The sequence below is a fragment of the Alternaria novae-zelandiae genome (genome assembly GCF_023758075.1).
Source record: "Alternaria novae-zelandiae strain BMP 2774 chromosome Unknown scaffold_29, whole genome shotgun sequence".
Classification (NCBI taxonomy): domain Eukaryota; kingdom Fungi; phylum Ascomycota; class Dothideomycetes; order Pleosporales; family Pleosporaceae; genus Alternaria; species Alternaria novae-zelandiae.
Window position 1 is genome coordinate 166,554 of NW_026056989.1, and position 12,079 is coordinate 178,632.

General features: G+C 52.8%; 2 protein-coding genes across 2 annotated transcripts; one reads left to right on the forward strand and one right to left on the reverse strand.

The window, feature by feature from the left end:
- Window positions 1-4,307: 4,307 nt before the first annotated feature.
- Window positions 4,308-4,832, reverse strand: J4E88_010151 (uncharacterized protein; the record flags this gene model as incomplete). Its single annotated transcript, XM_049403746.1, has 2 exons — window positions 4,308-4,424; window positions 4,479-4,832. 2 exons carry the CDS (start codon window positions 4,830-4,832, stop codon window positions 4,308-4,310), a joined length of 471 nt encoding a protein of 156 aa, XP_049250526.1.
- A 527-nt stretch (window positions 4,833-5,359) lies between these two features.
- J4E88_010152 (uncharacterized protein) lies at window positions 5,360-6,325 on the forward strand (the record flags this gene model as incomplete). The annotated part of the gene is made up of 1 exon (XM_049403747.1): window positions 5,360-6,325. One exon carries the CDS (start codon window positions 5,360-5,362, stop codon window positions 6,323-6,325), a length of 966 nt encoding a protein of 321 aa, XP_049250527.1.
- Between the last annotated feature and the right edge of the window lie 5,754 nt (window positions 6,326-12,079).

Here is a 12,079-nt window from a genome sequence, read left to right on the forward strand (position 1 = left end):
GTGTACGAGGAGAGTGGTAGCGATACGGTGAATTGCGGGTAAGTACAGCTGCCGACTCACTGCGTCATTGGCCTGGCTAATGACCCCCCTCACAGACTCGATTCAGATCGCGCAGACGGTCTACCACAACGATTAGGAGCCACAGCTCTAAGGTGGATCCAGGTTAAAATTCTCGCGTGTCTTCTATCCTCCCGCAAACGCACATGTCCAACGCCGCCTGCCTCAACACCAAAGACCCCCGTGTCAATCAATTTGACGCGGTGGATACGATACTGACAGTCTAGACTGGCTTTTTGAGACCACATACGACGACTGCGCGGAGACCACAGGAAGATAAATCATCAAGGAGGCGTTGCAGTTCACCTTTCCAGAACATGTTGGTTCCCTGGTGGACTACCAAACCTGCGTTTGCCATTTGCGTGTTCAGCTCCAGGTTATCATGGGACCAAGAAAGACTCGAGCCAGAGATGATGAAACTGGACAATCGCGAACACCTCGCTTCGTTCTCCACTCTCAAACCATACTCGATACCAATGAAGAGGAGGAAGAGGTATGCAAGCTCAAGGCGTGAGAGCATGATGCTCTTGGGTTGGAGGAGTACGAAACAGTGCGAACCCAAGAACAAGAAGCTGCTCAGGTAGAAGGAATTGACTTTGTCAAGGCTAGAGGTCTCGGAGTGATCAAAGCCCAGGGAATCAAGGTTGCCAGAGTCAGTCTTAGCCAAGAGTGATTACGCTCGCAGCACGTATGTGTTGTTTACTCGCTTACATGATCTATCAGATTTAATCTCAATCCTCTCTCCACGCTTGTCATGGACCTTGAAATTTGAAAACAGTAATTTCCAACGTTAGCTACCGTTACAGCAGCACCCACCCAGGCTCTTTTCTCTAGATCAGGAAGCTATACGCGGATCCGAGAACCAATGCAAGAAGCAGCAGGTCACGCCGAAGAACCAACGTACCGAGGACCCAAAGACTGCCCGAATACGTCGTACCAGCGACATGACAATCTTGATTACGACACAGTCAACGACGTCTCGCACTAAATTCTTTCAAGAGCTCCCAGTAACAACCCGAGTTCTTTCCACGGCTCACAATACCCCATATATCTGTTGCGGTTCACACGGATTCATATGCTGCCTTCAGACAACCGAAGGTCCGCGCCATTGTCACGCAGGCTTTCTTAGACCGTCATAATCTAGAGAACTCGAAGAAGGCTCGCGTAAACATACCCATCTTGTCTGCGCCCTCACTCTCCATCGCAAGTCAGAAGCCTGTTCATCTGAATTGGGGGTATTGCAAGGAATGATGGGGGTAAGCATCTCGAACGACTTTGCATCAACGGCGCAGCCTCGATTGTGTGCTGTAATTCAGGACACTATGCCCGCTGGAGATTCCATATAAAGAGTCTAGAAGAAATCCTGAGCTCTCATTTTGGAAAGATAACGGTGCATGTTCCACAGTCCCAAGCCGGTGTCTTGCGTGGGCTTTCTTGCTGCCGACAGAACGCAGACATCGAGACAGTAGATTAGGGTCCAGCATGTCCGCTGAGTGCTAAACCTATCGCACTAATGTGTAGCTGTTGTAGCGTTCTCGTCAACAACGGACGACCATTGCGGTGTCAAGGCGACCATAACGCATACGATCGTGTCGACCTGAGCAGTCAACGGCCTGCGAAGGCCAGCTGGAAAATAGAGTAGAGGCAGCGGTGGACATACTTACGAGGTATCAGTATTCTCGTCCTCGTGGTCGTGGCTTTCGTCTTAATGAAGATGCTCTCACAGCCAGTGCTGTCCTCCTCGTCTCCCTCAATAAGAGTGCTGAGCTTCTTGAGACGGCGCGTCTTCCTGTCCCACCAGCGCTCCATCTTTCGGGGAGTGATCGGATGGCACTTAGGGATGAGGACATGTATGTTAATCTGCAGGGTAATGGTGAACTGCCTTGCGGATCCGGTACATACCATGCTGACGTCGTGCAATATCTTCTGAGCTGTATATCTGTGGTAGGGAAGATAGCTTTCCGTGAAACTAGGATAGGAGCGCTTGGGCAAAAGGAACAGATTTCTGGGTGTGGAAGACCTCGGTTGGTGGTCGCTTCCGCATTCACTTTCACCATGAGTACGCACCAAGCGCCAAACCCCGGCGGATGTTCGTGTTGGCTCCAATAGGTCTCACTTCCTGGGGTTCGAAGCGCGTGTTATTAGATTCGCGCTGAGATGGTATTCCGCTGAGAAATGTGGTGGAGCTCGATCTTGATGCACGTTGGCATTTGAATGTCGAAGGAGGAGAGATACGGGCGTCGTGAGATGGATGACATGAACTTTCCGATATTCCATCTACCTGCAGGCTAGCGTGAACGTAACAGACCGCGGGACATCTTCTAACATTTGTACGGCTAATGCCGCAACTGCTTCAGATTTGATGCAGACCTCCAAGTCGACATGAAACGTGATGGCGACCCGTTTGTCTCGGTCGACCCGATCGCAGGTGCCAGGGAAGCTTCTGGTATTCGATCTCGGATGGCAAGACTAATTTTGAACTTTTCGTTTCTAACCAGCGATATCGAGCGATTGGGGCCGCTGTCAATAAGGCGCTAATTCCCGCCGCCCCAATCTCACACGTAGCTCTTGTGTTGACGATACTTCTCTTTTCGAGAGGACCTGATTGGATGGGTGCATATGGAATTCGGAAGTTGTGAGTCGCTCGTTCGCTTCGCGTCACCGCAGTACCATGGTCTCACACGTAGCAGTGAAGGTGAAAGGGACAGTAAGCGTGGAGAAGTGTGTGTCGTAGCGATCTTTTGCCAACTCGTACTGGCCAACATATCGCACTACTCCGACTCCTCCGACTTACCACCACCACTCTCACCACTCCCGAGCGACGCGTCGCAGTCCCCTCGGCCTGTCATGCTCATCTGTTTGATCGCCCACCAAAGCGTAGCATTTCCGAGACTCAGAAATCGAAGTCTACAAGGCCCCAACCCAAGCGACCGTTCGCGATGAGATTGTTAGTTGCACAGGAGTCCGTCGGTTCGTGAATGACCTGTTGCTCCATCTCGTCCATGCTCCGCAAGCGATGAAAAGGCGTTGGGACCAGTGCGTCCGCAATCTGAAACGTCGATTCAGAGAGCTCACCACGAGAGACGCGGCGGATGAGGGCAAAGAAGGCGGGGGCAGCTCCGTCGAAGAGGCCCAAGAAGGCATCGATCCAGGCGGAGAAGGCTACGATAGTATTGACGATATGAGCGATGGCGACCACGTGGTCAAAACCATTGAGCTCGAGTGAGTATATCCGCCGCGTGTTCGCAACTTGCCTAAGTGACTTTCATAGGGCGATCATCGAGTGGTTGGAAAGCATTCAGTGTGAGCTCGCCGCAATTGACCGCGCAAGAGCAGAATAAGCCAGAGCGAGACTTTGTGCAGACCCTCGAGCCCTATGAGCGACGCGACGAGAGCAGCTTTCGGCAACGCGCGATCTATTAGATGCGAAGTCATGTGGGGTCTGGAAGAGGAGCTGGATATGTTGGCGCAAGGGCGTTGCTGGGCGGGGTTACTGTACAAGACTAGAGGGTATTCGTGGTTGCGCGCTGAGCTTGGATCTTTTAGAAGGGCTGTCATGTTGCGACAGGAAGGCAATTGTTAGATCGCGTCTCGATGGAGTTCGTAGGTAGTCGTCTCTAGTGGCGGCGCCTCGTCGTGGCTATACTGATGCAAGGGCGGGCGACCAACGCATAGTCCGACTTTCAGGCGTGGATGCGCTTGCGAGAAGGTCCGAGGTGTTGTTGGGTGGGCGGCATGTCGTGTTTCCGACTTCCGCCCAGAGCCGAGGTCCAGTCATGCGCATGCCGCCCTTGTGTCCTCCGCGTACACTCAGCGCACTGCTCATCCCAGCCTGAGCTGGTCAATAGGAGGGCTATCTTGTTCCCACTTTATGGGACTCTGTCGGCTATGCGCGGTGTGGGCACATGAGTAGCTCATGGGCTGCATATGACTGATTTAGCGCGGAGGCTTGATTGCACAACAGATCTTCTACACGTTTGAATAAAGGTATATTGGCGATACAAATGCGCGCATTTTTATCGCATGTACAACAATTTGTCGCGTTTTTTGCAGTTCAGATGGCTGCAGCTTCGCTGATTGGACGACACGACCTTCCCCATCGATCCGCCACATGCTTCCCATGCTCGAATGCTTACACTGAATCAGCTGGGCACTCTGATGAGATGACCCCCGGACTATCCATCGCTGACTTGGCAGAGAAAATTCTCACGAGGGTTGATACAAGCTCCATACCAAGAGCGTTGGCGTGTTCATGCCTCCTTGTAGCGCTTTGCTAGGCTACTCAGTGCTGAACTGGGCGCGCCTCGTTTCCTCAGGCTGCTCAAAACTGCGAGGAACAAGAAGTCCTCATCGGTTTCGTCCTTGATCTTGTCATTTGTCAGCCCTACCACAAGATGCAAGGACTAAGTCTTGCGACTTACGTCCTTGCTCTCTCCGCCTTTCTGTTCCTTGGCCTTCTTATCATCCGTCTCATCCTCGCTGCTCCATCCGTTCTCCATGTCTTGTATGATTTGTAGCCCATATGAGGCGGGGGCATACACTTCGTTGCTCGGGGGTGCCATTGTAGTTTCTAGGCCGGGTATAGTCGCGAGCTTGAGGTAAAACGCGATGGCTACGTCCGGCTTGACGTCGCAAAGACGGTTAGCGAAGTCTGGTTTGACATTATGCTCTGCTGCAAATCTGTCTAATCCCCCTGCCTCGACCCAGTCCTTGTACGCTTGCAGCTCTCGAACCCGTCTAATCCTTGGGACGGACTGCTGCTGGGAGGATGACATCGTGTAGGGTGCGCGAACTGTAAGTGCGTGTGCGGGTATGCTTGTGCGTGATGGTGTGTATGCGTGTGCGAGTATGTTTGCGACTGTGCAGTAGATCGAAGGGTTTTAAGTGCAGTGGCTATGTACCTCTAGAACCATGGTTCTCCTTCCGCAACATCCACAAATTGAACCAGCACTATTAACAATCCATTCATCCTAAACTTCTTAGGGTTCTTTTTGATTGGTATAGTTAGCGACGTCTGTAAGCTTAAGTCCAGGAGATAGCCTTGCTGAAAAGATTAGTTGAGAATCATAGGATTATAAGGAAAGAGTATTGAAGTACACGTAGAAGGAATCAACGTGAAATGTGTACACGCGTAACCTACGGAAGTTGCACACTGGGTAAATGTTTGCCATGCGAGGACCGTTGTCTTGCTCTTTGTCAACCACCGACGGGTTGACCAGCGCCAAAAGCTACACACTTTCGCAATCGCATCCGCATCCCGACGTTTTCATCATACACTCGTAGACACACACACATATACACAATGACAGACCTCGAAGCAGCACAGTCTGCTTACGAACAAGTCTGGGCGTCTTCAGACTACACCAATGTCTTGAACGCCAAATACATCTTGGCAACAGCCATGCCGGCTGCAACGCAGCCGTGGAGAGAGTTCCTCCGAAGATGCGATCAACTGCTAGAGAATGTCGATCCGAATACTAGATGGGACCTCGCGGGAAAGCTGCTAGGCAAGAAAAATGGAAAGTTGTTCGGGGATGTCAAGCCAGAATGGACAGAACCTCTTCCTCCCTATCTTTGGACAAGCGGCATCGGACTATGCACGTCCTTTGCGATCGCAACAAACGAGCATGCGAGCATCGATGCCGCTTACATCGAATATCCCGCAGCACATCGCATAGCAAGCAAGTCCGATGAATCCCAATCGGCCGTTGTCATCGATTCTGGTCCCGGCTATGCGTTTGAGCTGGCGGAAGGGGAGTCCATCAGCAATTGGGAGAATCGCTCCGGAAACGTCTGGTGGAGGAACGGCGGTAAGATGATCGAGCCTGTCAACATAGCGACAGCCGAAGAGGCCATGAAGCTGTGTTTGGATCAGCTATGGAAAAAATGCCGATGCCTCTTGGTTCTTCACCGAGGCCCTGTAGTAGATGCCTGCGGCACTTGGGGAGCTATGACAATGTTTTCTGGGTTTCACCGAGCTTTCAGACTTCAAGAAACCGCTCGAGACGGATTTGTCTCGATAAGATACATTGTCTTTAGTAAAGGCACTCTGGAAGATCTGGACGACTGCATGGCTATCCTTACTGACTGGATGATGCTGCGTCGTCCGCTTATGGAAGAAACAGCGAAGCGTCTCTTGTCTGAGATGCTAGAACTGTTTTCAGATGCATCAGACATTTGGGGTAGTCCCAGAGTGTCTATTGCGGAGAGGGTGACTGACGACGGAAAAGCGCATCGAAGTTGGCCTGATGCGAAATTCGAGGAGTAGTGAATCAAGCGCGTTTGAGGAGATTGGTGGGTTACCTTCATGTAGATCTTTGTGGGTACGTTGAGGACGTATAGCTAGCAGGTTCTTTTTGTCACAACGCCGTTATACGCTCGATGCACCACCTTTCGCAAGTTCATGGAGTGCATCGAGAGGTTGAGATGGTCTGTCGTCTGATGTCGCCCGAGGCCCGCCCGTGAGACGCGGCTATGCCGTGCCGACGCCAAGCACAACACGGCCGACGCCGCAGCCAACTTGCCCGCCCTCGCCATGCCCAAGAGCACCGACACAGCTCTCCTCCTTCCCACTGCGGCGACCAAACACGCGCACTTCCCAGATTCGCTCAATTCAGTAGCCACAGCCCCATCACGCAGGCCCATCGAATGTCCACAGCAACACGATGACGCCATATGTCTTCCGCTCACGGCACCACCGACGTTGCATCGGCCATCAACAACTATCGAGCACCGCGAACGCGCAGGCATGGTCCTAACGTCTCTCGCTGACCTTATGGCTGTCCGATGTCCTCTGGCGACAACACGCGTCAGAGGAACTTGGTCGTCTCTCTCCACAGTCGACGTCATCACCGTCCTCCGGTACCTCCGCGCTCGGCTGCATGCTGAAGCGCGTGCGCAAAGCTCATCTGTGCTGAAAGCGCATGTCATGCGCATCGACAATGCTGCGCCTCATAGAACAGCTACATTCAACTTCCGCAGAACCGTAGAGTTGTTTGCCCATCCAGTGTCGACACCAAGGGGTGCTTCCGTTATCGAACTAGTGCACCCCAGCCGTGAACTCGAACCCGCCTAGGCCCCGAGAAGGACGACATCAAGTTCATGTCGACCAAGAAGCTTCTTTGCACCACTATTGCAACATCAATGCTGAGGCCACGCTCCAGTGGCGCGGACGCGACGATGTCACGATTACGATGTTCGTCTCGGGATGAAACGGCAAGACTCCATCCCCATACTCGAGGGCGACATAATTCCATCGGGCTGATGCAGTGCCGGGCGTATCACCATGCCAGAATACCACCACAGGTCTGTTCAGCGAATGTCCAGTACCTCGAGATCATGCAGGTCAACCCCGTAGACGTCGACAATGAGGTCTCTGCCGCACCTGGCAGACCGTAGTCTCTTACCACTGGTGGAAGATCAACGTACCGTCAGATCGAACGTTGCATGTGATGCTTCTCCCGTACAACCTCTGGACACTTAGGTTCCCTCTGCCTACCACCACTGACGCAAATTTGTCCGGGGCCAGAACACTGATCAGACCACCGAGGGAGTGTACCACAACAGCGAAGGCATGCCAAACCATTACGCTACGGCAAACTCTACTGAGCGTCAGCGTCAGCCTTGGACGTAGTGTATGCCCTTTTGAAAGATATCGCCCTACCGCCTCAAGCACGCGGTCCTTGGTGTCACATTCTGCCCAACTGCAGCCGCGTTCTGGCAGCTTTGCCATCACGAATGCGCCCCTCGAACTACGATCGAATTTCGTTTTAGCCATGGTCGCCTTTGACCCAGGCCGCGGTCTGATCCATAAGCTCGAAAATCCCTCAGTGGCGGCTTCGGAGGTCAAGCGCGCTGGCTGTACCAGCTACACATGCTTCTCACACCTCTGACGCCGCCGTAATTGGTCTCAATCACTGGCGGACTGCTATAGTGCGGCGCGTACGTCGTGCCCCCGTTCCGGTTAGTCTTTTCTCTTGACTCGGATCCTTCACTTGGTTGACGTGTGTCCTTAAGTATGCTGCCCCAACGAGAACGAACCGACATCCTCTACCATCTCCGCTACGTCACCTGATGGATATCCGCTGCAAACCTATAAGATCTCCGCTGTCGTCCCTGACGCCAACAGCGTTGGTTATACTTGAGCTGCGCAACACGATGACTTGGTCAGAAAACCTACAGCACAGAACAGGACGCGTCACATCGCCCATGTAAGTCTGTCGGTACGCGTGCCAGCCTCAAATACTACATAAACTAGCAATTCCGGGTGGTTGGTAAAGGCGAGGTGACTTGGAAGGTTGTTCTCCTGCGCACTTGGCGGCTTCACCCACCCAACGCCTGTCTTCCCGGGCAGAAGTAGAAAGCACCTATTCGTTATACTGTGCATTTCCTTGCATCACCCGTCCACGCACTGGCATCCCGAATCCTCTCGCTCCAGCTGCCTTCGGCACACTGCCATTCACATGGGTGTCGAAATCTACAATCACCTGTAGCGATGCAGTCTTTCTCTCTCTCATCTAGCACACCGTCTCGGCCTTTTGTCCAAAAGTAGCCATTGCGTTCGCATCATCAACCTGAGGGAACACTATTGAGAGCGAGCGTAGAAGCCTATGGACGTTAGCCAGACCCGACAGCGCGACCTCTTGTTAAGAGTACTCGGAGACTGGTCAACTAGACTTTTGTCTCTGCGGCTAGCAACGAGCAAAATTATGAGGGTGTTATCTAAAGGACACGCGGTCAAGAGGGAGGGGACGGTTTCAAGGTCCGGATCACTCTTGCCCACTCGCCAGTCGATTGTAGTATCGAAACCAAGACATATTCCAACTCAGCGCAACCGAGCCACCTGATCGAGGTCACTAGGACGCGTTTGCTAAATGCACTATTTCTTCGTCCACAGTTCGCCAGTTCTTTGACCGCTGTTTGCACAAGTCTTTCCTCTGCTCTTCGAACTCCCAATGCTGGGATGTCTCTTCTCCGCACTCGGTGTTTGCCCCGCGCTCACCCTGATGCTTTCAATCGGTCACATTGCACCACGCAAAAGAGCAAGCTAACGTCGGTGTTGCAGTAGATAGGATAGCCAACATCCCCAGCGACACTGTTCCGCAGCGCTCTAGACCTTGTCGTTTGCCTGAGATTTCGACAACCTTTACAGAATGGACCAATGCTCATCGCCGAACCTGGCCTTTTTCCTGGCCTGAATAAGTGGAGCGGTCGACGTAATCATAGGTCAGACACCACATCCTGATATATCACCTTCGGTGCGGACCAATGCCATCGTCAAAGGCCGCCATGTCTACGTACCTGCGCGCCGGCGACCGCGAAACTCCGCTCTGAGCACGATGCTCGCCTCAGCAAAGTCTGTCCCTCGAAGACATCATGCGATGCCCTAAGGACTCCATGATGGGGCTTGACAGGCGTCGGTAGTCGTGCTCGATGCGAATAGGGACTTCATGACTTCGCAATAGTCCCAACTTTCTGCTTTGCAGCTTTTGGTTCCATGTCTTGCTTTCTATTCCAGGATGTCCATTCTCTCTTGTCTCCCATCTTGTCCGCAGGCGTACGTTGCAGAAGATCCTGCCAATGATCGTGTGGTGATGACAATCGGGTTGAAGAGGGCAGTAGGAATGCGCGCAATGGAGCTTCAGTGAGGCACCGCCATATCATATCACTGCATGAATAACGGCAATATCGAGATCAAGTCGCCGGCGACGCATTGCTTGCCTATCGACGAATACAAACACCAAGCATTCACCGTACAAGTCCCCGCATCCTTTTCTTCATGGATGCTTGCAACTGGCGTCGCCATCGCATCAACCTAGATGACGCTGCTCGCAGTTTACTTGGACGTAGTCGGTAATCATTCCATCTCAATAAGGAAGCGACCCCATCAAAGGAACCAAAATACTGTACTCAGAGATTTCTTGGTGGCTTGCCTTGAATCTCGGCAAGGCTACCTGCGTTGGCACATGTGTCCATCGCAAGCGGCAGTCGCCGCTCCTGGTGTCACTTTTGGTTGGTGGCTAGATCTGTGTCATGTGGCCCTCTGGTGATGCGAGGGAAGAGGTTATCTAGGACTACGCATGTCAAACCTGCTCGTCTTCCCTGATGACCAATCAAGCGTTGGTATAGGCTGGCTCGGAGTCTTCCATGGCTTCGGTGCGCTACGAGACATTCCCGGACACGATGCTGGATTCGACTACCCGCTAACAATTATGCAGACACTTGTCCAGCACATCATGGCGACGATTGAACAACGCCCGCAAACGTGCGCGCATAGAGCATGGTTACGACTGCGCTTGTATGACAAAGCGATCGAAGCACGCGAGCCTGCGACTGGCGCATACGAAGTGGTACTTGCGAAGTGGCTCACCTCGCGCGACACATTTGCAGTGACGCATGGACAGAGCGCGGACAGAGCACCGCACATACAAAAACGCATATCCTCTGCTGTAGCTGGTGCTTGGTGGAATGACATACGAGCTGGGCAAGTATCTTGCTGAAGCGTCCTTCGTCCCTTGGTGAGCAACCTTGTTGCGACAAGGGGAGACGGACTGGCTTGGCAGCTGATGCTTTTCCATCACGAATGCTACTGCCCACATGCATTGTTGAAGTGGGTTGCGCAGCCATTGGCACGTCATGAGCTACTGGAGCGTCTCAGGTTACAGCCCACGACCGCTTCAGCCTCGTTCGGATGCGAGCGGCAATCCCGTCTGGATGACCCATTGGGTCAGCTGATCGCGCGTCTTCCACCTGGGTAGGGTTATACACCATACTTGGCTGACACTAGCGCGATTCGTGCACTAGAGAGGTGCCCACAGCATGTTCGATGAGTATGGTTTACGCCGTTGCGATCGGCCACGTTGATGTCGCATGCACCATCTCGCATTCCTTCCAATCGTTATTCACACCTACCTAACCACGGCGAGCTGCCGCTAGCTGCCGCTCCCGCAGCGCGCGCCCCAGCTGTCCCTGTCAATGCTTCGCGCTAGCCGTCTATCCCGCCATGCTCGAAAGGACGACACCTCAGCACAGACGGGTCTTAAAGGCTCACATAGTCGCTGTGACCCTGCGCCACTCGAGACCAGCCATATTGTCTCCTGTCACCATTGCTGCCTGGCAATGCCGGATGCCAGTATTGTGCTTTACTCACTCAGCTGCCCCATCATCATGAACGCCGACCAGCATGCATTCGGTGCAGATGTAGGGTGGCTCCGCAAACCGCCTCTATTGTCAACGAGGAAGGAGACAGCTACCAAGTATTGACTGGCTTTGTTGCAAGCAGGCCAGTCGCTTAGTACTACTTACCGCACAAAGCTGAGGATGCTTACACGCGAATGTCTCACAGTGATCCGCATGTGCTGTGAAGCAACTGCACCGCACTCCTGCGGATGGTTGTAGATGAGTACGGTCTCATGCTGGTCGGATCGCGATACAGCTATGCGCTGGCCGCCATATTTTAGATTTTATTAGGTGCGTTCCGCACACAATTCCCATCTTAATTCGGAGCAGAAGCAACTTTCGGGTAGCGACAATCACAAGGTGCAGTAAGCTCTCAAAGTGCATAAAGTTAGGAAAGCATGATTCCAGACGTAGAGTAGTGCACATGCATGCTCATCCAACTCGCAGGCTTGCGAGCCAACTGGAAACACGACTACATTCGTACTAGTCACATTTACCTTGTCCATCCGTAGCAGCTCTTCCCAACAAAACCACTCTATCTGTATCAGACCCTGCATGAAAGACTTTCACTTCCAGCTCCGTAACAACAACTACCGAAAGACGTTTACCACTGCGCATGTGGTCGTTTCGTTTCGTCTTCGTCTCCGTAATCTTCGGCGGTTTTTTCGCCTCCCTTGGCAGTGCAAGTTGAAGCCGCTTGTCTGTGTCAACTCTGCTGACATGAACATCGGCACGTTCATGAGCGTCCCAAGCAGGCTCTCGAGTTGTCGCGTTCTCCACTAGCCGTTCTGCCAATCTTCGCTACACTTCCGGATGACTTCAACCAGGACGCGCTGGTCTGCGC